This window comes from Lichenostomus cassidix, chromosome 2 (assembly GCF_008360975.1).
Source record: "Lichenostomus cassidix isolate B80296 chromosome 2, HeHo_3.0, whole genome shotgun sequence".
In the NCBI taxonomy this organism is placed as follows: Eukaryota; Metazoa; Chordata; class Aves; order Passeriformes; family Meliphagidae; genus Lichenostomus; species Lichenostomus cassidix.
The window spans coordinates 30,829,040-30,854,901 of NC_139482.1; the positions used below are offsets into that span (position 1 = coordinate 30,829,040).

The 25,862-nt window shown below is 44.4% G+C and overlaps 1 protein-coding gene across 1 annotated transcript; it reads right to left on the reverse strand.

Annotated features, from left to right (window-relative positions):
• Positions 1 to 20,767: 20,767 nt before the first annotated feature.
• On the reverse strand, positions 20,768 to 23,970 carry SP8 (Sp8 transcription factor). Its single transcript, XM_085050896.1, has one exon. The coding sequence runs from the start codon at positions 23,740 to 23,742 to the stop codon at positions 22,300 to 22,302; it is 1,443 nt and encodes a 480-aa protein (XP_084907022.1). The 5' UTR covers positions 23,743 to 23,970; the 3' UTR covers positions 20,768 to 22,299.
• Positions 23,971 to 25,862: the final 1,892 nt, after the last annotated feature.

A 25,862-nucleotide genomic window follows, 5' to 3' on the forward strand; every position in this document is an offset into this window, starting at 1 on the left:
AAGAGCTTGATTTTGTTCTGCATGCAGCCTAAAAATTCAATTTACTCTGAAACTTTGGTGTCTAACCCAAAATAATGCTGTTCTGCTGGTCTACCTTAGAGCTCAGTGTCTCAGAGATGATGCCTTGATACTTTCTTTCTTCAAATGGGGTTAATGCAGAAACAAGTGGTCACTGTTGTTTCAGTCACTGACAAGAGTCAGAATCTACAGAGAAGTTGTCTGAGACACAAAAAAATACTTGATGCACAGTCATAAACCACTCAGGAGAGCTCCTTTTATTTGTTATTTTGCATTACTGTGAGATGCCCTGCTTACTTCTCTATCTCCTTTTCTACCTAGTTCTTCAAAGTAGCTGCAGTACATGTGGTAATCCTTTTAAAGTAATACTGAGTTTTCCTCCCATTCATAAAATCATCTATTTTTCCCATGAATTCTTTAACTATAGAAAATCAAATGAAATAAGGACTGTTCCAAGATCAGGCAAGACAAAAAAACACCCAGTGTGCTAGACATGTTATGAACTTTGCTGTTAAAAATCAGATGATGAAAAAATGGAAATTTTCAAATTTTTTTTGTGATGTAAAAATTTCTTTGTTGCAGAAATCAGCAACATAAAACAGAAATAGCCTAATGAAAAATTATTGTATCCCACTGTCCTCTTCAAAAAACAGAAAATATGACCTTTTTCACAGCTAGTTTATAATCTATAAAAATTAAGCTCAGATTAAGCATGATTTAACTGAAGTAGGTGTTTTAATTACACTTACAGTAGTACAGTACAGTATACAACCCTTATTCATGCTGCAGTTTTATTGGTGACAAGAACACCTGATAATACCACATTATATTGAAAGATAGCAGAGTCACCATGTCCTGGAACAATTTTCCAGCAATCATAGATGACAAGCACTCAGACCTCAAATGAATACTGTGGTATTTAAATCTTAAGAGTTTCAGGGCCCAGGGGCTGGTGTAGCTATATAATTGCATCCTATTTGAGTGTTTTAAAATTGTTTTGTTTGGGAAGGACATCACACATTCCCCTACAAGTAGACATATATGGTCAAGTTTGCCATTATTTTCCATGCAAACACTCAACAAATTCTTTTCCTGTAAGTGTTAAGAATACAGCTTCAGACCTAAAATTAAAGACTGATTATAGCAGAATGAAACTGAAGAACAGCTAATAAGGGTTATTCAGAATAGTTAGTCACCATTACACCCACATCAGCCTTTCAGGGATATTGCAGAAATCTTGTGGTGAATGTAATACTTCAGGGCATCCGAGTATGATGGAGCTACCTAACGTAGGTCTACAATAGATTCTTAATCCAACGTGAGCATTTTAAGACAAATGACTAAAGGAAATTATTATTTTCAGAACATAAAGTATCACGTAAGCATTGTTGATCGCATCTCAAAGGGTACATTTGATGGAAGTTTAGAGCTCTGTGACATTTCCTTTGTGCATCTATGTCACTCAGATATCCTCATTCTAGAAGGCTTGTCTCTTCAAGTTGAAATTGGACGTATTATCACCTGTGGATGAGGGAAAAGTGCTTCTCTTCTGTTGCCCTGTAGAAGACTGCAATTTGCTGTACTGATGGTTTCATTGATTTATCTAACTAATGTCACAGCTGTGCAAAGAGAACTACTGTCTAATCTCAAGGGCTTTGCAGGAAAGGTGATTACTGCTGTTACTTATTATTAACACAGTGAAGTTTAATATTGTAACCTGTAAGAAAACAGGCTTTATTTTTCCTTATCTATCTTTAAAATTACTATCAGCAAGTTGCAGATTAAGAGGAGGAAAGCTGTTATTTTGTTCTGCTTCACCACGAACCCACAGACACCAATTATAGTATCCCTGTTTGTATCACATAAGACAGATAAACTGCCACCATGTCAGTGTGGGTCCAATTTTACTGAGGAATAAGTCCAGTTGATATAAGTGGAAATGAAATGCTGCTTTTATGCTCTATGTCAGGGAGGATGATGAAGATTTAGTAAAGGGTGGTTCAACTTCAGCAACTGCCATAGCTTTGGAATTTGGAAACTTCTTTCACCCCCTTGTGTTCACATCCTCTCATCCTGTGAACCTTCCTGTCCTCGTAAGTGTTCCACTTCACCAGGGGATATAGCAGGACTATTCTTGCATTTCTTACTGCTGATATCCAACACAGAAAATCATATTATCATGCCAGATTTTCTTGGCAGGCACACAGACAACTGTTTTTCAACATCCACTCTTCCCTGCCTTCTCTACAGAAAAGAAAAAAAAAAAAAAACCTTGTGTGTTTTTTCACAGTAAAGCCCTAACATAAAAAAATAAATCTTGAAAAACATAATTTTTGAGGTCTTGCATAAAAATGTACAGAGTTCCTTAGCAGTGTAAAAGAAAAGGGAAAAGACAAAGACAACAGGATTAATTTGATCCAGTGTGAATACTCCAGATGGAAACGCTAATTTCTAACCTTGACACAGTGGAAGTACAAAGTGGGTAACAACTGGTCCCCAAGTTTCTTATGTCTCCCTACTGTCACCCCACAGCTATGTCTGGTTATTACCTTAGTTCCTTATTCAGACACGTGTTCAGCTAAAACACTGCAGGGCAAATGCAGGGTCTTGGTGCAAGTTCCATGCTTACTTCTCTTTGAAAATAGTTTTCCTGAGTTTGTTTGTTCTTCCCTTCTGGTTTTTAGATGCTTATGTTTTTATTGTAATTTTGTGTGTTTAAGGTTGCTACATGTCTAACATTTCTTACATAACCACGAAATGTTTCCCAAATTGGTAATTCTTTACTGTGTTTTCACCCCTTTACCAATGTCCTTGAATGGAGAGAAATTACAGCCATTGTCATAAAAGCAAACCAAAGCCCAGGATGTTAAGAGCTGTTGAAACTAAGTGCTCAGGAATTTTTTAAAAACACCCTAGACCTTGTTGAAGCCTGTTAACAGCCACTTTCATACAAGTAGATATTTCACTGCCTTCTTTCATAGCATATGCTTCGATGTTTTAGAGTTTATTTGGGCGCAGGATATTGCAATTGTTCAAATTATTCTTGTGTACAAATCATATTATGCAAACTTCTTTTTTTATTTTCCAGAATATATACAGGAGAATTTCTGAGTATTTTGGGGTTTTGTTCGGACGAAGACAGGCATTTAAATCTTAAAAATATAGTTTAACTGGTACATGCCCAAAGCCTTTAAAATCCAGCAAAAGCCAGTAAAAGACAGTCATCAGTTTGCTTAGCATCAAGAAGCTCCAGAAGGTGATTTCAGTAGTTAACACCTTGAGAGCCAGATTTCTGGCCCAAGGATTTCTGATCTTCGCATGAGTAGATGACAGAGATCAAGGTGTGAATTGGTGTGTGGTCCAACCCTGACACTTGAAAGATTTTCTTGGGTGGATAGCCCTCTTCTAGTTTCTACTCAAGATACTTAAGCCTAAATTCACATAGAGAATTCACTTTATTCATAGTTTCTGATGACACATGGACCTATGTGTGCTTCTTATACCTTACATTTTACAAGAGGGTCTAAACAAACAAACAAAAAAAAATCCTGTGGCTCTCAGTGAGATAAGTTGCTATCCTTGAGAATGTACTTAGAAGTGGGATACCAAAAGTAATTTTAATGCATCTTCTGTCATTGGTCTAAAGTTACTCTGTCAGTACATATGTGGTGTAGAAAAACATAACTATTTCTCCAACATACATCTAAGATGAAAAACAGGAGAATGGGATTATAGCCAGATTCCAGTCCTACTCCAGCAGAAAAGGTAGAATAGCTTTCAGTAAATAGTTACTCATATTTAAACCTGCACTTCTAACAACTTTACTGCACAGTTTAGGCTTAGGTTTTCTGGGAGAAAAAAGATTTGCCGGTTTCCTCTAAGAGTTTCACAAACTTTGGGCCAGGGTCACAGAGAATAGTGCTGCTCAAAGCTGGGCTGAGGTGGAAATGGCACAAAAAAACATCCTTGTAACACAACTGAAGGTAGTTTTCTCTTAAACTTGTTTGTTGTGTGTGTAGGTATAACCAGAACCTGATGAAAGTATGCATGCATATATCTACTACTCCCCCAGGAGAAATATTTAATTTAGCAGTGTTTCTTGAGATGTCTGGACCTGTCTAAATAGGAATATTTACCCGCTTAACTATACCACTGTAATTCCCTATGGGGATGGAAGGTCTAAGTGTATCCATGAAGACAGTTGTAGTTCTGGCAGTAAATTTCACTGGGTAGACAAACCCTTCAAGTTTTGCCCATAACTTGAAAATTCAGACCTGATGTTCATAACACATAATTGATGAAGTTGCAACACAGAGACAACACAGCTGCTTAACCTTAGGGGAAAGAGCAAGGAGGCCTGTTTGGTGCTTTACAATATATCCTAGGATATGAAGGACTATCTTCATCTCATATAGTGTTTTGTTTTAGAGCCCTCTCAATGCTCTGTAGATCCCCATTTATTTGAATTAGAATTGAATTTGAATTTGAATTTGAATCCCTGTTTTATTTGAATTAGACATTGACTCTTCAAATCAAACTCAACTGATTTGGGTCATTAGACTCAACTTCAAGAAGTAGCCTGTGCTCTTCCCATCCCTGTGGTGGAAGATTCAATACAGAACCAGGTTTTGCCAGCAGAGGGTTATCTCATGTGAGAGGGATTATACTGCAATTCCAAATGTGTGCAGCCTATCCAGTGAAGCAGACCTACAAAAGCACACTCTTTTCTTAGCTAGTCAATGACAGATGTTACACAGAGATGCCTTGCAGGCTCATAGAAATTGATCCTATCCATCCTAATTCAAGAGAATTTGCACATCCAGAGCTGCCTTCAGGGGCTTCCAAACCCATTTCACTTTTTGCTGGACTGTGTAGACACATTATAACTTCTCTTACTTTTCTTCAGATGGTGGAACCAGCTCCCACCTGTGCCCAGAACAGAAGGACCTGCATTGTGACTACTTACCAACCATCGCCAGCACTAAGCACAGTTGTTCTTCTCATTACCAATGAAAAAATAATAAGAATTCACCAGCAGTAATGGCAAGACATGAAGCATATTTTAATTTAGCAAATGCACAAACATTGCCATAAAACATCAGTAGCTTGAGGTCTTCTTTAGAAATGAGCTGTCAGAAGGGGAAGGAAAAAAAGAAAGAGCATTTAGCATCAAAAGGGTGTTGTCTGACCTGCTGGATTTACAGGCTTTTTTCCATAGTATATAAGTCCTGTTTAGGACCAGAAGTCTTTCAACCTGATCAGTATTCTTGCCTTCAGAGAATAAATACACACTTTTTACATTGAGCTGAATATGAATGTGGCTGCAGACAATTTTTCATCTTTTCACTCAAGTGCTTACTCCTTCTTTTCCTCCTCCATAAAATACACAACTGAGCAGACTCCCTTGGAACTAACAGTGACAGATAAAATTAATTAGCTATATAATCTTAAATTGTTGTTCTAGTTTTTATGCTAATTTTTGTAAGAGGAGGTTTAAATCATTAAACTGAGCTCTTGATGCTAAGGATTGTAGTGATGGACCTGATTTGGAAGATCAAATTAAACAAATTAAAATCTGTAAAATAGTTTGTTCTGGTTTCAGACTGCATCACAACTCAGCTCCAATTTAACTTACTATTTCTTGCTTTAACCATTTTCAGTCCCAATTTAAACTGCTAGAGGTGGCTTTTAGAGATTTGTGTTCTGCTCCTGAATTGTCTGTCCCTGGATTTCTTAAATGTTTGTATCCCATGCTTCAATTTCTATTTGTGTGCATCTGTATTACTGCTAACCAGTTCAAACTTAAAAGCGCCTTAAGAACAAAGGATGCAAAAAAATCTAATAAGGAGCAAATCTGATAAAAAATATTTGTTATGATAATGACATTTTACAGAGAAGCTTGAGGATTATGATAAATTTTCATTCTTCACAATCTCTTTTCTTGATCTGTATTTTCTTTTTCACAGTTGTAGCTAAATTATAAGGTAATTGTCAATGTAGTTAGTGCATATTGTGGTAATATAGAGTAAGTGTAGGTGCACTAACTCAAGGTTAAATTTGGCCTCTTTAAGGGACAATTGGAAAGGAAAAGAGTTTTTTACTGGTTTTATCAGTCAGTTTTCAGCTTATAGCAACAATAAAGTTTCATCGTTTCCTTCTGCTTATTTCCTGGAGGAAATATCTTTTTACTGGTTCTGATGAAGTATCCTGCAGAGCTAAATGCCCAGAATAGGAAATGTCAACCCATAATAGAAAACTACTTACTCTCCTAGACATGCACATAATCCCACAGCTACCAAGCGTATACCAAAAGATCAAGAAGCGTTAATAAAACATGTAGCCTTGACAAACTGGACAAACCATCTGAAAAACAGGCTGCCTAAGTGCTCGAGTTTCAATCTCTTGTGATGTTGAATCCTTCAGTGCACCCAGTTCAATAAAGATCATTACTACAATTATTAGGAAAATGGTAGGGTTTTTGGTTTACATTTATTGTGTGACCCATGGAATTACTGAAGTCACACAGAGGAGGAAATGGCAGTGGGAAATACTTTATTATTAATCAGTCTGATTATGACTTAGCCATGGGTTGAGAAATTAGAAATGCATTTTCAGATCTGTTGAAGCACTAAGGATCTTTAAAAAATTTGTGTATAAATAATCTGTGCATCTTTTGAATGTAGAATAATCTTAGCTGAAATACATATGTATTGATAACTGAGGCACTTCTAAACATCCTATGCCAGACATGACCCACTTCTGAGTTTAGGGCAGACTTATCTTCTAAAAACATTTGCTGAACCGTAACCAATTCACATTACAATGTACAAAGCCTAGAATAAACACAGATCAATGTCACTTAAAGGCTTTGTTAGACTTGCAGGTGGAGTGTCTAAAGCAGACCTTCATCTTTCTGGGATACAAACAGGTATTCAGTGCTGACAATTCCTAACCATCAGCAACTTCTTCTTCACTCTCCTCGTTGAAAGGACTGCTTTGTCCTGATATCTAACCTAAATCATCTTTGCTGTTCATGGTTTTCTGCTGGATATTTTCCAGCTGGCACTTACCCTTAATGAAGTCTTTTGCCCAAAGCAAGGTTTCATACTCTAGCTGAGGCATTTGCAGTGCTGAGCAGAGCAGGATTATTTGCCACGCTCTGTAATCTGTATTCCTGCCTAGTGTGTGTCAGGAGGGTGTTTTGCAACAGCAAGACATTGTTGCAACTGGTGACTCCCTGCTCAGTTTAGTTCCTAGAACTTGTTCTTATTGAATATTGCCCTATTTTTTAAGGGAAATTATCCAGTTAGTCAAGGTAATTTTGAATTCTAATCCTGTCCTCCGGCATCCAGTCTTTCTCAACTTGACATTTTCTGGAAATTTAATAAGCATGCTCTTCTTCCCATGTAGGTCATTAATGAAAATATTGAATATAACACAGCCAGGGCAAACCCTTTCAGAATTCCATTTATGCATCTGTTAGCACGACAAATTCATGGCAGAGCAATCAGTACAAGTTAGTAGGCAGATACATCTAACTGTTAACAATTATCTCTTCTTCTAAGTCAGCACACTTTGACTTGAACACAAACAATTCAGATTCAGGCTGTACGGTTTAAAAATCCAAATATGATTGCATCTGTTCTCATCTGAGCAGTCTGTTTCACAAGGGACCCATTTCAAAGCTCATTATAGTTAATGAATAGCTCCTATAAATTTCAGTGGGCCATGAATCAGGTTTGAAAAAAAGGCTAAACATGATCCTTCACTGACACTAAAACAAAGTTCTGCAGAAGTCAGCATTTGATTTTTTTAAAAAAATATTTTGATTAATTAAATTAATGAGTCAGCAAAACTGGTCAAAAAATTATTTTTCTCAAACTTCGTATTTTCACCAAATGATAAAGGAATAAATTAAGCACATTTCAAATTTATTATGCAAACATCTAAGAATGCATTAATAACCCACCCAAACCTAGCTATCTAAAAAATATCTCAGCATGAGCTGATGGTGGGCCTCACTGGAACAGATCTGTGAGTTCAGAGTCAGCCTCTTCTAGCTCTCACAGAGTTTGAAATGTCAAATACAGATTAGAGTTTCCTACAGCCTCCAGCAGTCAAATAATTTTGCAATTTTGTAGCTTGATGGCTTATCTACATTGAGTCAGAGATAGTAAACTCATTTTAGAGGAGTGCTGTGATTACCTTCAAAATATGTACCAGGGAGTTCCTTAAACTAATTTCTGCCTAGACTACATTTAATATCCTTTAAAAAAAAAAGTGGTTAAAGAGTTTACACTAGCAAGAATTTTACTGTAGCCATTTTGATGATTCGAGAAAATTGTTATTTTAATTCAAATGAGTAGTAATCATCACAGTTAAAATTTTGCAGCCTGGAGTCTAAACTCGGTTCATTTCAGCCAAGTTCGCAGACAATGAAATTTGAAGGATCACAAGAGCCTTTCCTTTTTATATTTCTGTTTTCCATACAATTACTTCAGGTGTAACCCCTTATTCTCCTCTTTCCCAAGATAGAAGTAAGTGTCTTGAACAAGACAGGGTTTGTAAAAATATCTTCATTTCAAATGAAGGTAGTGAGACCCTGGAACAGGTTTCCCAGACATGTTTTGGGTGCCCATCCCTGGAGGTGTTAAAGACCAGGCTGGAAGCATCTTTGAGCCACTTGGTCTAGTGAGATGTGCCCTTGCCAATGGCAGGGAGTTAGAACTAGATTATCTTTAATGTCCCTTGCAACACAAACCATTCTATGATTCTGTTGTATCATGGTCCGGGAGGGCAGCACAGGCCGGTTCCCCCCCGGACCGGGTCTCTGGTTCGTGTAAATCCCACCGGATCCAGGCGGGCGGCCCCCGAGGTTCTGTGGCATGGCGGCAGTCTTCTAACCGCGTCAATTCAAGCAGGAAAATAGTGATACGAAGGAAGAACTGGACTGCATCTCTGTTCTGCTAGAGGTTTATTTGGGGTAATGGGGAAAGGGTCACAGGGAAGGAGAAGGGGGAAGGGAGACAAGGCAGGTAGCAGATGCTAGCAGCCCAGAGATGCAAGACCTCGAGCAATCTGAACATCACCTTATAAAGGGAAAGGAAGGGGAGGGACTGTCTCCCCTTGAGCCAGTCCCGGGGAGTCTGAAGGGAAGACAGGCATAGGGAACCCACCAATAGATTTCGGGGTACAGCAGAGCATATTTCAAAATGAACCAATGGTATACAGAGCAGAGGAACAAAGGAGCACATGGAATCCTAAAACCCACGTTGCTACATGATTCTGTGAATTACTACTAGATGTCTTCAACTTTCAAATTCAAGCCCTCTGCCCTTACACACTGGAGGCAGGCATTACCACAGTTTCCCATGACTTATCTCCTACTTTTTGGACCACCTTTACAGATCCTTTCAGCTGCCCTTTTCTTTCCTCCCATATTCCAACATCCATTTCTGTACCTAAGCTTCCACACTGTTATTTATGTGTGCATTTATTGACAAAGATCTGTTGTTTTCTATTTGTGTGAACTTTCTCAGACCAGGGTAGCAGCAAGAGAGCAGTCAGTGCAGAGCGAAGGGCAGACCACCAGACACGTTGGGCAGGAGACTGTCCGGTAAAAACTTGGAGTGACAAAACAAACAAACTGCAAACCAGACTATTCTTTCAAGAGGAAAATGGGAGAGAGGATGGAATAGAGTAAAAGGAAGAATAGTGAGAGACAGGCTAGAGTCACATCTTCAAACAGACAAATTGTGTTTGTTAAAGATAAACTTATAATACTTCCCCTTTCGATTTTTTATGTCTAAACTTACAATACTTCATCTTGCTCTATTTTTTTTTTTTTTTTTTTTTACTGTAGGAGAGTTATCTTTCTCTGAATTCCAATTACCTGGATTGTCCCCTTCAGGATGCCTTATGTGTCAGGTCTTCTGTTCATCCATCACTTTGGTATGGGAAGTGTTCCTCTTCCTTGGGTATAAACTGAGAATGTCAAGAGGGTTTTGCTACTAGTTTGAATAATGCTGAATATTTTTCTTGTGCAACACAGTTTAGTAATTTGGTGGTCTAGCTGGAAATATCCAATTTGTAGTTTGGAATCTGGAAAAGCTTAAACCATGGAGCAGCTGTGAACCTTCAGCTGGGAGAGCTACTTATGTACCCTGCATGTAGATACTGCTGCTCACCTGGGCCCTCCACCCTCCTGTCCTGCTCACTTGTTTTGACTTGTCTCAGATGCTTTAGGAAACAAACTGTGAATATGCCTATAGGGAAGGTGTTTGGGGTTTTTTTTTGCAAAACCTCAAGTAGACACTTGCTGTGATAGTGTTACTTCCACATGATCTTTGCCAGAGAGAGGCAGTCTAGCCTATCATCCTATGAAAACATACTATTTATCTTTCAGTCGACAGGACAAGTATTGACCTGAGCACCCAGTACAAGACCTGCAATGCTGACTGAAGTTTTCATGCACTCTTCCCATGCTAATAATAAATCTAATTAGCAATTAGAGAACTTTTTTATGTCAAAAACATAGGAAGGGAAAAAAATCTATATATTGTTACAGACTTCACTTATGATTTTTAGCTAGCTGCTTCAGCTCTATTTTTAATTTTAATTTCAGGAAGAAAAAGTTGGCACTTTTTTGTGGAAAGTACTCTGAAAATGTGAAAACCCTCTCAAAATGGTTTTGCAAATAAAGCAAAGTAAGACCTGTCTTCTCATAAAAATTACCAGGTTCATAACTTGGTGAAGACAGTTTTCCTAATTTAGATTTCACTTTCATTACAACACAGTGTGAAATAATCCATTTCAATGAAAAGGCATCATTCCATAGTATTTTTTCAGCCAAAGCAACTGAGATTTGATAGTTGCAATTCAGCCTAGGAAAGGAAGGCTTCCCAAGGCAACCATGTGGAAGTGAAAATTGCCTCTGACAGAATTGTATTACAGGCATATTTGACGATTATGCAACAAGCATGTGTGACTGAGACTCCTTCCCTCAGCATGTCACTCATTTGGCTACAAAGAGCCACTTTATGCCTGGAGGCACAACTGCAGTGCCTTTTTGTGTGCCCACCAGCACCACCCTTGTGAGAGCAGGCATGGCCATCCACCAGCACCCCTTCCTCCTGCCGGTTTAACCAAGCCTCTGACTGTTCAGATTTATTGTGAAGGTCCTAACTCCCTGTGTTGGCAGAGCTCCATAGACAAGAGGATTTGTATATTTAGACACATAACGTTCCAGTTGAATTTTGAAGTGTCCTGCATATCTCCATTTCTCTTCCACATAAATGTGTACTTCATGTTGCCGCTTTAAGTCTTCCAGTCTTGGAAGAAAGATCAGAGCTGCTCCTTACACAGTGGGAAAGAGTTTCTTTTCAACAGTCCTAAATCCATCCTAAATATACTGCTTTCCACAACTGCTGGAGTCCTGTGATACAGAATGTCATTACAATACAGGTTTTATCCTCCCAACTTCCCACAACCTGGGAGGAATGCAACTGGTCCTGGTGGCAGGACTTGCAGTATGTGAGATGTTTTACCATCAAAGTGAAATCCAAGGTGCTTATGCTCAGGGAAAATCAGTGACTTAACTTTATCAAACAAAAAGTATTCCAGAATTTTTCCTGTAAAACCAGGTTGTAAGGCAGTACATCTTAAGAAAAGTAATCTGCAACTCAGCGACTTTAGTCTGCAAGCCTATTTGTATCAGATTCTGAATTGAATGGTCTTTTGTTAATTAATTAGTATATAAGTCTGAGTTAAGTGTGCTACAATTCCCTTCTGAATTTCACTTATTAGAGCAATCCATCCTACAGCCTCAGTAACACAAATCAGTTTTATGTAACAGTAAAGGTACTCGTCAAAAATAAACACAACCTCAAGAAAACAGGCAGTCTCTAGTCATACTAGGGACATATCCTTGTATTAGTCAAAAAATGTAAAGATAACTCTGATAAACAGTATATTGTTTGCCAGTGTGCACATGTGGAAATAAATTTGTCTGTAGTTTGAAGTGATTTCTTATGGAAACAATTCTCATATGATCAAACCACCAGTCTGCCTCTGTACCTCTCCTAACAGGAACTCTTGTATCTGTTGACTTTTGAAAGGTGCAAATTAGCTTACCAAAAATTAAGAAAATAAGCAGCTAGGTAGTGGAGTTTATTACTGTATTCCAATTAAACAGAAGGCCAACCTCATGTCTTGTAACATGTTGGAGTATCTCTCCAGCCCGGCAGTTTTCGTTACTGCTCCCATTTCAGAAGAAGCTTTCATCAGCATTTACATCTCTGTTGAGATACAGATCTCTTTGTTGTTTGGCAGAAATACAAGAGAAACCACACATCATTTGATCTCTGGAGCAAATGCTTAGTTTGTCAGTGTGCATTGAGCAGTTAGACAGCGCCCGGAGGCAATGTGACTGAAATTCTGCTCACTTCTCAGCTTGGACACCTCTGATCTGACTACTTGGAAGCCCTACCTGGTTGAGTCCTGGGCCAGTGGCGAGTCACAGGAAAGGGAGGCACACTGCTCTGACCTTCCTCTCATCATTCATTAAAAGCAGTTTCCTGTCCACGGTGTGGGGAGCTAAATCCTGATAGTGTACATAGGGAATCCTCAAAGTGTGTCAACAGGGTCAAGCTCAAAAGGGACTGAGAAGGATAAGACACCGAAGTGGCCATGTAGAGCCTGAGAGCGTGAAGGGCACCTGTAGCATGTAGCATGTAGCATAGGCAGGCAGGGACCTGTAAAGTAAGGTGCTTGCTGAGTTTGGTGGCAGCCAAGTGTCTGTGTTCTATTTCCTGTTTCTAATCTCTTCACTGAGTTTCATCTTGACTTTTTTGGTTTTTTTTTTCAGAAAGTGAAAAATTTTTGCCTACTTTCTCTGCTGGTATTGTACTCTCTGGAAGTGTAGATTATGCCTCAGAAAACAGAAATAACGTAGAAAAGCCCATGCCATCAGGGGAAGACCACAGTAAGATGAGCCTTGAAACCTGCCCATAACCAAGATCCTCCCTTCTCCCACGTGCTTGTGTCCTCAGGCACATTATCATGAAGTGATGCATTATCATGACATGTTATCGATTCTTCAGCTCAGTCTTCACCCAGGCAAGGCCCCAGTAAAAACAGTGTTTCATGAGAATGAAAATTTGTCCAACACAGACTAAACACAGATTTTATCAGAGAAGTTATTGCAGTCGGGCTAGAAATGATAGCTGACAAAGAAAACATAAGGGAAGGATACCAAGTGTAGTGAGATCATGATGACTGCTGCTAACAGGGGAGGTGTGGCTAAGTTATGTGCCAAAAATGTATCTAGTAGATGTAGCTATTCCCTACTGATCTCTTCTGTGCCTGAAGAAACACAATAAATTTTATGAAACTATTTGTAACAGAACTTTCTTGAATTAAGCCAGACATCAGAAGTGCATTTTCCTCTGCTACCAAATGGCAAAATCCACACACGTAAATTTAAATATATTGCATCAGGTAAGATGTGCATTCAGCCCACAATCAGTAAGTACAATTCACCAACCATTTTACAGAAGGCTGAATTTTTTTCATTTATATTTATCTGTTGAATCTCTCCCTCACTCCTTTACAAAAAAAAGAAGTGACAATGTGCATATTTTCTTGAGGTTTTGGGTGTTTTTTTAACTTTTGTTAATTCTCCCATGAGCATTTTGATAGCAGGTCAGCAATTACATTACAAAACAAACATGTCTTTTTGCCACCAAATTAAAAAATCAAAACAAAATAGATAAATACTACCAGATGAAAAACTTGTTATTTAAGACATTGACCATGTTTTTTTCATAGTTTTCATCTTTTGTTAAGTTTTGGTAGAAAAATATTGAAAGTAAGTAAGTCTAACCTGTAAAATGTGTATTATCTGTAGAAGGCAACATGGCTTCTCCTATTGTCCACAATCATTTTATGTCGTATTATTGACAACAAGATTTCATTGCCTACTGTACATTTAAGATCAAAAACCACTGAGGCGAGAGGAGGAAGACCTTTTGTTCTGCATATCCATATTTCAATTTGGATGTATATGAAATAGGGATTTTTACACTCTCTCTATGACATGCTACGATGCTGAATACAACGTACCATGTAACATTTACCTCACGATGGATTAGAGGATACTGATGTGGAAACTTAACACCTCAGAAGTCCATCATCTTTCTTACCTGACTCATACAGTCAGAAGAAACCTAATGTCTGTCACAGCAAGTGAAAATTAACAGGGCCTGGCATGAATTCTAGCCAGGTTGTGATTTAATGTCTATAAAAAGTTATGAACTCTTACTTAGTGTGTTTTGTAACTGAACTCGTGTTTGGATACACAGTAGCTCTCCAGAACAGAAACAAGATCCACAGCATGATTTTGACATCAATTAAGCTTTTCTCATTTATGAGCATAAACAGGTCAGACTGAATTTTTGGGTTTCTGTGTCATGAAGGGAGAAGGATTAAGCAGAACCAAATATATTGCACTTACATGTTCAAGGATGTCCTTGATGAGAGCAATTTTTTTCAGGATCCAAGTACTTCAGAATTCACGGAGCTTTGAAAGCTCTTTTTTAATAAAGATATGCTGTTTGGATGTGTTTTCAATTCATTCTTTCATTCATTCTTTTAGAAGTTCTGTTCTTGGCAAAACAGGACGTAAGTTTAGTCTGCAGCTGTTCCCACAGGCTGTTGAGTTTAATTGAAAGTAGAAGTGACCCAGTGTCAAAGCGAGCATTAAAACAGAAGTCTGCTGGAAATCTTGGGCTTGGTGCATGAGGCTGATAAACTGCCTGGCTGCTGAGCAAGGGCTGTGCTACAGCACGTGTGAGTGACACCAGTGCTCTGGAGGAAAGGAGTCCTGCTCTGCACCCCTTTAGAAGATGAGACCTGTGTTTGTCCTCACACAGAAATGGCTGTACAGCGTTAGCAGTGTGCCGCTGCACTCAGCACAGTAAGCAATTGAAAACTGCGTTTGGCAAGTGCTTGCTCCGTTTGGCTTTGTCCTTTCATATGTATATGGATAAGCAAATTAAACCCCATTCTTAGTGTGGTAATGGTTGGACTACCGCAAGCAAAGCAAACACACGCAGCACACAGTGATGCTGGCTCTTACTGACATTTCAGGTACAAACTTATTACCAGGTAGGCATTTCCTCCTTGGGACAGCCTGTTTGCATTGTCCACCTAAATTCCACAACAAATATAGAACCCTTTGCTGTTCAGCAATTCCACTTTATAGGTTATTTGTTTATCTGGAGAAACTAAAAATTGCTATTGGCAAATAATTGTGGCTTGCCTGCTTTACCCTGACGAAAGAGAGGTTCACAGGACTCACCTGGCGACTTTGAGAAGAAAACATTACTACCATACCTCTTTGCAATAGGCAAGATTTGCAAGGATAGGTAGAATCCTCACAACAGGTCGATTGCTTTAAGGGAGAAGAAAATCTTCATACCTGTTGCCGGGCATCCATGTCTGATCTTCAGGTCAGAGCATGAAAAAACCTAAAAACAAAACCCCCACAAAAACAAAACAAAAAAAAGCCACAAAACAAAACAAAAATCCCAGACCTCTGAAGAGTAGAGGAGAGAAGGCGACCAACGGGTTAAAAATTCGAGAGCTGTGTAAGAAGGGACAGCAGTGAAAAGGGGAAAACCGCGTAGTTCTGAGTGTTAAAACTTCTTCCTCCGTGTAGTTAAAAATCCGACCGCCTGCTCCTTGCAATCGGAGGCAGGGAAGCAGGCGGCGATAGTACTTTAACACTTTATTTACGGGCTGAAGGGGTTTTCCTTGCCGATCACCTTTCGTTTCAGAGGACACCTTTACCCGCTGTGCCCATTCCTCTGCATTGCCACCGTGTCGCTCCGGCCCCCCGCGCCCCGGGACAGCCGCCAGTGCCTCCCGCGGGGCTACCGTCTGCCCCGGTAGCCCTTCCCAAACCAGGTGCCAACGGGGCTGTAAGAATTTAATAACACGATATACACTCTGAGTGGAAAAAAAAAAAAAAAAGAGCTTTCTAATGCAACTCGGGAGCAGCGTTAATTAACTGTGGAGCAACTTTAATTGTCGCTTTCTGCCTTTCGCACGCACAAGTCAGTGAAGAGAACGCCCGAGCTTCCCTGAGAAGCTAAATTTATAAAATATAGGAAAGTACTTTGGAGCGTCTCCTCGGGACAGGATTTTCCACAATAAACAACGACATTAATGAGTTTAGCAGCTCAGCCAAAAGCCCTTATCACCCTGTCACCTCTCCCTCCCATCAGCTTTCAAAGAATTCGGCGTTGAAACACCTAAAATAAATCCCAAATCCTTCCCCTGTGGCTGCTTTAGCATTTCCAGGGTCTCTTCATCTGCGACAAGGACGTTGTCCTGCTGAGGCAGGGACCCCCGGCCGCCCTATGTCCAGCCGCCTCATGGATGCTCGGCAGAGCCTGGCGGACTGCACGCACCTTCTCCGTCTCATTTATTTCCAGGCGATTTCACGGAGATTCGTTCTCCCGTAAAGGCGTGGAGCTGCTCATCTGCCCGCAGAAACGAATTCTGGACCATTTGCTCTGCGAAAAAATAAACCCGCCGTCCTAAAGAGTGTCCCGGTGTGCCGCCTGGGGGAAAGCAGGGCACTTTCTCCAGGGGGAGAGAAGTGGCTGTGATTTGGCCTAAAACACCCTGAGTTTGAAGGACACACCGGCGCCCGGTGCGAGGACGCGTGGTGCATCGGGGGCGGCCAGCCCCGCGCCTCCCTGCCGCTCCCGCCGGCACCACACGGGTCAAACACAGAGCTCCGCGCAGCCTTCGAGAGCTCCCCGTCCGCCCCAGCCCAGCAGCCCCGCCGGGGCGGCTCGGTCCCCTCGGGGGTCCCGCTGCCGACGGGGCGCACACGCCGGGTGGCGCTGCGAGCCCGCGGCAGCCCCGGCGCGCCGCCGCTCTCCGTGTGCGCGAGTGTGTCTGTGTCCGGATCGGGGCACAACGGGGAAGGGGAGACATGGGGAGGCAGGCAGCCAACCGCTCTCGAAAGAAGCACCGGTGCAGCGATGGGGAAAAAGTCCAGGCGAGATGCAGAGCTCTCTGCTCAGCAGCAGCAGGGATGTGCGAGTGGCCAGCTTTACTGCCAGCGAAAGGAGAGCTGGTAAGGCGTGGGACAGCTGGAGGTTGCATCGAGTGCACAGGCACACGCATACATACCCTCTTGTCTCAAGGCATGAGGACAGGGGTAAAGAAAAGTATGTTGCCGGCAATAATAATACTTTAAAAAAAAAAAAGTTTAAAAAAAAAAAAGTATTCCTTTCCTCGGCTCCGCAAAAGAAACTTGCACGGCTTAACATCGCCCCAGAAGCAAAAACTGTTCAAAAGAACCCTCCCACCCAACCACCTCTCTATCCATAACAAGGGCTGAACGCTCACACGCCTTCCTTCTGCGTCTCCGATCCACAGGGCAGCCGCGAGGCTCCAGCCGGCTGCAGGGGCTGCTCCCAGCATCACCGCCCTGGGGACACCGACACTTTGCGAAAGCGTCCGGGCTCCGTGTCTGCTTTTTGCACTCTGCAGAGCAGTATCGCTCAGCCTGAAAAGTAGAATTCTCCGATTGCCAAGACTAAGATTGCTCCCCGGGAGGTTGGTCTATTATTCAGCTCCTCACAGGGCCTCACAGGCAATATAAATATGTTTCTTGGAAAATTGTGCTCTTCTCAAGAAGTAATGCAGGATCCAAGTTTGTTTCGAAATCCACAAGTGTAAAATGGAATTACTCTGTATTTAGAGTGCCCCGCTAAAGCTCCTATGCACTATTGCTTGCCATTATCCCCTATTTCCCTAATCCCTTTTTTTAAAAAGTAATTCCAAGTGGCAGTTAGAAAACCATAGAACAGGAAACACAGTAATTGTCCTAAATAGTGCAGTTTTTCTCGATACACACTTGCCTGATGTGTAATAATTTCTCCATATCCTTTAGCAAAAAGACAGCCAGTTTGCTTAAAATGATACCACAACAAGTGAAAAGTTTGTGTTCTACGTTTTAAAGCAGATAGGGCAAAATGTGCTTTCCTCCGTGGAATTGTTGAGGAATTTTTAATATATCTTTATTAAAAAAAAAAATGTAATGAAGTGAGCTGAGAAAGCAGACCCCGATTTATTCTAAGAAACATAAGGTTATTCTGATACAGCAAAATAGTTTTGTTCTTTTATCATAATCCTGGCGAGAGCATGAGCAACTGCACGCCTAACTCGTTCACACCTTTTCCCAGCTCCTACTTTGCAAAGCTAAACCAGAGGTCGCTTCACGGCACATAACTGAAACGTGGCAGGTTTTGGCAAGTGCATACTTACTTTCAGCCATTCGTACTGAAAGATTTGTTGGACTGCATCAAGTATCCTTACTCCATCACCTTTACAGCTGTGAAGGTGTTGACGGCTGGATTAGCCTTCGCATCCACAAATAAAGCATTTGAGATTTCATTTCTTGTTTTCTGCTTTCACATTCCTAGACTGGAATCGAGGAGAAGTCAACACCTTTTCATCGCTGTTTAGTCTCGTCAGGCACAGGCCGAGGTTAGCAGGAAAGGCACTACCAGCAGGCAGAAATGAAGTGGTGTTTTAAATCACTTCAGCTCCACACATCTCCCATCACTGCTCTATTGAAAATTTAAACTAGAAAATGACAATAAAAAGCCGGAATAATGGGTAAAGCAGGACACGAAATTCGATAGACATTGCTACTAGCTTGAAGGGAAGCGACTTAAAAGGTCAGAGAGCAAACGGGAATGGCCACAATCATCTGAAGGCAGTTGGAAGGTAAGTTGATGGACACCGGTTTGACCTGTAGGTCAGCAAACTAGTTTAACTCTACCTTGATCTGCACAACGCAGAGACAAGTTCCCGGCTCCTATCAAGCAACTCAATGCCCTTATCTGGAAGGGTTTAGTAAAAGTAAATCCACTACTAAAAGGAGCTATTCAGCCTTCAAGTGCTGGGTTTTGCTGGTAAAAGAAAGGGAAAATATGTGTGTTCTCACACAGCCTGGATCCAAACTGGCGGCTCCCGAACAGCAGAAGCTAATGCTTCTTCTAGGGGGAAGTAGGAGTTTTGTTGCTGCCTCTATCCCACTGCCAGACAGCCCCGAGACGGTGCAACCAGTGCCTAAAGAAATCATCAAATCCTAGACAATAGCATTTTGATAGCGCTCTCTTTTCAGGTGGATATCAGAGAAGCAGTATTAGAAGTTATCCTCTGCTCCATTACCCTTTTTACTGGGTGCTCAGACCATTCCATCAGGACCAAAATTTCCAAGTAACTTAACCACTGCCTCATTCCCAGTGGGGAAATCAGGTCCTGCTACACCACCCCATTTACATGGCATTAAAAAATAATTTTAAAAAAATCAGAGCAAACTGTTGCTTTGTTTCAGTACTAAACTTCGCAGGCCTCTCCTGGTTGTACTTGTAATGAAGTAGAATCAGAATGCAGCTCAAAAAAAGTCAAATAGAACAACTCTCTTTTCTAGTGGTTGGTAACAGTCCCCTCCAACCCCTACACCGTGCAGACGACCAAAATCTTGAACTCATCTGGACTTGACTCGTCTGTGCTTTTTTTGCCCTGCATTTAATACCTGCTGCTTAAGGTACTACTAACAACATGATTTAAACGTATGCACAAAAGATCATTCTGCTATGCAGATTCCATGCTCTAGCTCAGATTTTTCAGTACCTCGACAGAGAGCATCACCTTCCTGTGTAACACAAGAGGCCAGATTTCCAAACAGAAGCAACACATCCTCCACACGCTTCCCCACCTCACCCCCAAAAAAAAGGTAGTAAAAGAAAGTGTTAAGAGTTTGAGGGTTTTGGTTTGGTTTTGGTTTGTTGTTTTGGGTTTTTTTGCCAAAACGCTAAGCTAATGCCAAAGACACTCACAATTGCGTTTTTATTGTTGTTCAGGGACAGCTTGTGGAAAAGATTTAAAGGACACAGCAAGGACGGCAGTGCTGGAGCGGCTGGCTGACAACACCCCGCAGCCCCTGAAATTGCCCAGATTCGCAGTCCTGTGGGGAAAACGCCCCCGAACGAGAAGGGAGTTTTCACATGCAACCGCGAAGTTTCCCAGCCCTGAGACCTGAAGAAGTTAGTGCTCACCACGGGAATTAGCATCGCTCCCAGCCACAACCTCAAAACAAACCACCTTACCTCAAAACAAAAGCAGAGGTCCACTTTTTATTTTGTCTTTTAAAGCAATAATGACCCCCAGCATTTCAATATTAAATGTCCTTTCACAATGGATCTGGCACGATACGAAAAATAATTTCACAGAGGAGGTATATGCAAAGCAGCTTCTCAAACACACTCGGGTCTGTGAGAGGCACTGTATTATTAGTCTGATTTAAAAAAAAAATTTGAAAGAGCTAATGTATTTCACTTAGTTTCCTCTAACAGTGCATTGTAGAAAGCACGAAACAGAACAACTTACTCATTTTAATGCCTCAAAGATGCTCTCAGTAGGTTCTACAATTTACACTCGTTGTGTTTTCACTTTTCTCTGAAACTCTAGGGAACAACTCATGCCATATGAGTTCAAAGTAAATCATTGACTATAACAATAGACTTACAAAGAAGAAAAACAACTGGCTGACCTAAGGTAGAATGTTTTTCTGGAGTTTATTAATACCATTTAAAATATTACAGATAAAAATCAATTACATTTCATGCATTTAAAATGCAAATCTAAAATGTTCCAGCGAAGGGCTTTTCATTTCAATGTGAAATATCCAAATTATTTCAACATTACAATGAGACAATTAGTTTGCAGCATTGCAAACCGCTAATGTAGTGTCAGGAGTGTTTATTAACATTTATCAATATTATTTTCAGGAAATACACATAGGCCAACGTTAGTTCAGTTTCACTTGGACAGTTTATTTAATACATGGGTCGTGGCAAACCCACTTTATGAAATATAGGAGAACTCTCACCGTAACTATACCTGAACTGCCAGCAAATGCAAATAAGTACATGCTCCATTAAATTAAATGTCATTCAACATTTATCAAATATTGTTTGCTTAATTACAGTTGTATGCCTAGCTAAATTAATATTCAAGCAAAACCTATATCCTGAAGTGTGATTTGGTGCACGCTTCAAGGAAGGAGTCCAGAAAAAAAAATGCAGTGAACCAGGACTGCAACAAGAATGTTTTCTCGTGACAGGAAAAGAAATAAAAATAAAAAAGAAAAAAGTTCAAGTGTACTTCAATATATTTTCAAATATTAACTGGAAGTAATTTACAAGAAAAATACTATACAAAATCGTCTCCTGGACAACTGCACCTCACACCGATACATTGGTGGAGTTTTATTTAATTGTTAGCTAATCTAGAACGATTCCCCAGTGGTACAAACCTATAGGTTCAGACGTATTTTACAAATATTTAATTTTCCTATTCCCCCCAGCCTCCCTTTTTTGGCATTGGAAATACATCTTCGCTTGAAACCCACGGTGCTTCTTCTTTCGTCTGAAGATAAAAAAAAATATATATATATACGACTTTCAACCTAATTATTTTCACCGTATTTCGCTATTCCTGCTCAAACGAGAATCATACAAGTGCGCTGGCAAACGCAGTAAAATTTGGAGTCGAGGAGGTAAACGATTCGTTAAAATTGAGAAAAAAAAAAAAAAAACGGGGGAAGGGAAATAAGCACGCTGCCGCTCCGGTGCCGGGGAGCAGATGGGCTCTGAGCAGTCACCGGGATGAGCAGGTCCGAGGCCAGCTGGGCGCTGTGCGGGGCTCGGCCCGCTGCTGGCGGCGCTGCCGTCGGAAGCCCCGCCGCGGGGCAGCCCCGGCCCGCCCGCCCGCCCTGCCGGGGCACCGCGGCTGTACCGGCGCCGGTGGCGGAGGGAGGGAGCGCGGGCCGGTTTCCAGCAGCAAAACGAGAGGGAACGTGGGTATTTTTCCGCTCTAAAAGCGATACGAGGCGGGGGGTCTCAAGGCGAAGGGGAAGAGAGGCGGCGGCGCGGCCGCCCCACGGTGGGTCGCGGCTCTCCCCCCTCTCCGAGCCGCTCCCGCGGGGGTTGCGCGGCCCGGCCGCTCCGCCAGCCTCGTGCGGGGCTCCGGGAGGGCAGCGGAGCGGCGGCGGGGCTGAGCGTTGTTCCTGCGGAGCCGTGCCGGCTACTTACGTGTCCGCGTCCCCGCCGCAGGGCTGCGCGCTCGGGGGGCTGCGCGACCAGGAGGGCGGCGAGACTGAGGGGCGCGACGGCCCCGCGCCTCCGCCCGTCACTCCAGGCCGTTGCGGTGGCCGGGCTCGGGGGGCGGCAGCAGCTCCGGGGAGTGGCACGGCGGACTGCCGGCCGCGCTGTGTTCGCTGTCGGTGTCGCTGCCCTTCTTGCCGCCGGGGCCGGGGCCGCCGCCCGGGCCGCCGCCGCCGGGGCCCCCGGCGCCTCCGGGGCCGCTGTGGGTTTTGACGTGCTTGCTGAGGTGGTCGCTGCGCATGAAACGCTTGTTGCAGACGGGGCAGGCGAAGCGCTTCTCGCCCGTGTGGGTCCGCAGGTGCCGCTGCAGCTCGTCGGAGCGGGTGAAGCGCTTGCCGCAGAAGAGCCAGTTGCAGACGAAGGGCCGCTCGCCCGTGTGCCAGCGCAGGTGCGCCTTCAGGTGCGAGGTTTTGCCGTAGACCTTGCCGCAGCCGGGGATGTGGCAGCTGTGCAGCCCCTTGCGGCGCAGGCTGGCCCCCGCCGGCCCCAGCCGCTCGGCCTCCTGGCAGTTGGGGCAGTCGCAGGTGGCGCGCCCCGAGTAGCGGCGGGCGGAGGAGCGCGGCGAAGCGGCCAGCGGCGCGGCGGGACCGCCGCCCAGCATGGAGCCCCCGGCGCCGGCCAGCGGCGAGGGGGCCGAGTCCGGGTAGGAGCCGGGCAGCACCGGCTTAAATCCGTCCATGAGGTGCTGCCCGGCGGGGCTGAGGAGGTGCGAGGAGGCGCCGCTGCTGAAGGCCGAGTGGCCCAGGCCCGAGTAATCCGAGTTGTAGCCGCCCAATGGCGAGTGGAGCGAGGTCTGGAGTCCGCCGGCCGCCGGGTGCAGCGAGCCGGGCAGCGCGGCCGCCCCGTTGGGGCTCTGCACGTCGATCCAGCCGGCGCCCACGTCCCACCAGCTGGAGGCGCCCGCTGAGCCTACTTCGCCGGCGCCGAGCCCCGGGTGCGAGGGCTTGAACCAGGACTCGTAGGGGTGCGCCATGCCCACCCGCGGGTAGATGCCCTGCAGCCCCTCCACCGACGTGTGCACCTTGGAGATGAAGACGGGCTGGTGCGCCGCCGCCTCCTGTCCCGCCGCCCCGCCGCCGCCTCCTCCTCCGCCGCCGCCGCCACCGGCGCTGCCCGGCGCCTGGAAGACGGAGTAGTCGTTGGCGAAGGGCGAGCTGGCGGCCGCCGCGCTGCTGGAGGTGAGGGAGAAGGCGCTGGAGCCCGGCGAGCCGCCGCAGCTGAACGAGTCCGAGACCAAGGCGGCCGCCGCCGCCGCTGCCGCCGCCGCCGCCGAGGAGCCGTTCCGCGCCGCGCCCGCCACGCCGAAGCCCGGGAGGCCGGAGCCCACGGCGCCGCAGCTGCCCGCCGAGGCTGAGGAGGAGGAGCGTTTCCAGGGGTGGAAGCCTTTGCCGAAGGAGGACGCGCTGTCCGAAAGGGCGGACGGCGAGGGGCTGGGGCTGCCGATCTTGTTGCAGGTCGCGGCGAGCATGGCCAGCGGCGTGGAGCCTACCCGCGGTTCCTCCTGCGGGCACAGAGGGGAGAGGGCCGTCCCGCCGGCGTCAGGGATGGAGCGGTCCCGCTCCGCCGCCCCGCGCCCCGCGTTCCGCGCCCGGCACCGCTCCGCCGCCCGGCCCCGCTCCGCTCCTCCGCCGCCCGGCCCCGGGCGCAAAGTTTCGGGACTCCCGCGGGAGGATCCCTTCGCTGGGGCCGGCACCGCGGTTCTGCCTCCAAACGCCTTCCGGGGCTTTTTTCAGCATCCAACTCCCCTCCCCCGGAGGAGCTCGGAAAGGGTTAAAAAAGGGGGAGAAAAAAAGGAGAGAGGGGGAAAAAGTTGCGTCTGTTGCGGTAGCTTTAAAGATGCCCCCGGCACGGCGGCAGCTACGTTTCAGCCTGCTCCCTTTCCCCGGTACGTGGCCGGTCACCGTCCCTCAGGCCAGTTAGGCTGTTTTCTTAAACACAGAATCGCAGGACTATCAAATTACTGATTTCTTTTATGAAAAAGAGTCCTTAAAATCCGCCTAATTTACGTAGCAACGATAATGAAATATATATATAAATTTAACATATGTAAATATGTATGCATACACGAGTTGAACGTACCTGCTAGACACGGTGGGTTGTGTTATTTTAAAGGGAAATAAAAAGCCACAATCTGTTGCAAATTTGAGAAAAAAAATTGCACGCAAAAACCCGATAGTTCTGGGTTTGGGGTTTTTTTTTTGTTTGTTCGTTTTTTTCTTCCAGCAGTCACATGTAAAGAAGAAAAGCCACTTCTCCGGGGGCACAGGAACAGCACAGCCCAAGGCGCTGTAGGTTGTTTCTACAAATGCCCTTAAAACCTTTTCCTGCTCACTGAAAAGTGACTCTGCCCCTTTTTCCCCCTCTCACTCTTTCTTTTCTCCTAAACTCACTTGTGCTTAAGTTAAAAAAAAAAAAAAAAAAAAGAAAAAAAAAAAAAACCAGGCTGAATAGAGGAGACTGATAGCCCCGGTCAAGACAGGGGTTATTTTAACCCCCTCCAATCGACAATAAAAAGAAACCAATTAAACCAGCAAGAGAAAAAAATCCTTAGACTCACCCCTAGAAGTGAAGTTGCCATCACACAAAAGTGCCCTCCTCTCAGAGGATCTTTTTTATATTGATAAATCAGAGGCAGTGTTTTTTTTAGAGGTGTGCAATACAATGATCAGTTCCGCCCATTCCACCACAATTGTAGCTCCCTCGCCGGCTTTGAAGTGCCGCTGAGCCGCCGCCAGCCAATCCCCGCCACCGCCGCCTCGCTCGCCGACGTGAGTGCGTGAGGTCAGCAGCGCCGTCGAGCCCGGCCGTCGAGCCCCGCCGCCGCCGGTGACCTCACGCACTCACGTCGGCGAGCGGCGCGGGCTGCGCTCCCGGTCCGCAAGGACCGCTCACCCCCCTCTCGGGCTGCTTCGTCCCGGCTGCCCCTTTCCATCACCCCCCCGCGTGCGTGATTTGACAACAGGTTGTTTGGTGTTTGGTTTTTTGGGTTTTTTTTTTTTTTTTTTTTTTTTTTTTTCCGCGAAGCGTTTTATATTTGAATATTTATATCATCATCATCGCAGCCTATATGATTATCGGCACGCACTGGCGAGAGCGGTAGCATCCCGTTTCTCCACTGGGCACCCCGCCCCCACATCCCGATCCCCTCTGGTCAGTCCTCTTTCTCCCGTTGTCCCAGCAAGGGGGGGAAATTCTTAAGGCCATTGCTGCCTGTCCTTCCCTCCCTTCTCGCCCTCGCAGACCCGCGGCTTCAGGCGTGATTCTTGGCGGTGGTGTCGCACAAGTCCGGAGTCCACCCGGGCGGCAGCGGCACGATCAGGGGCTGGCTGCCGAGCTGCCCCGCCGCCTCGTCCCGCAGCACCTCGAAGGTGCGCGCTTTGCACCCCGCGGCTCCTCGCCCGGCCCTGGGCGGCTGCGGGGAAAGGCAGAGCTCGCTCCCCTCTCCCTGGGGAGCCATCCGTGAGGGCAGCCCCGGCCCGGCCCCGCTCGCCCAGGTGCTCTCACCCCCACGGCTTTTCCGCGGCTCTGCTTAGCTTCCCAGGGGATGTTTTTCTCTTTCTCTCGGCTTCGGTTTTGACCCGTTTCCGT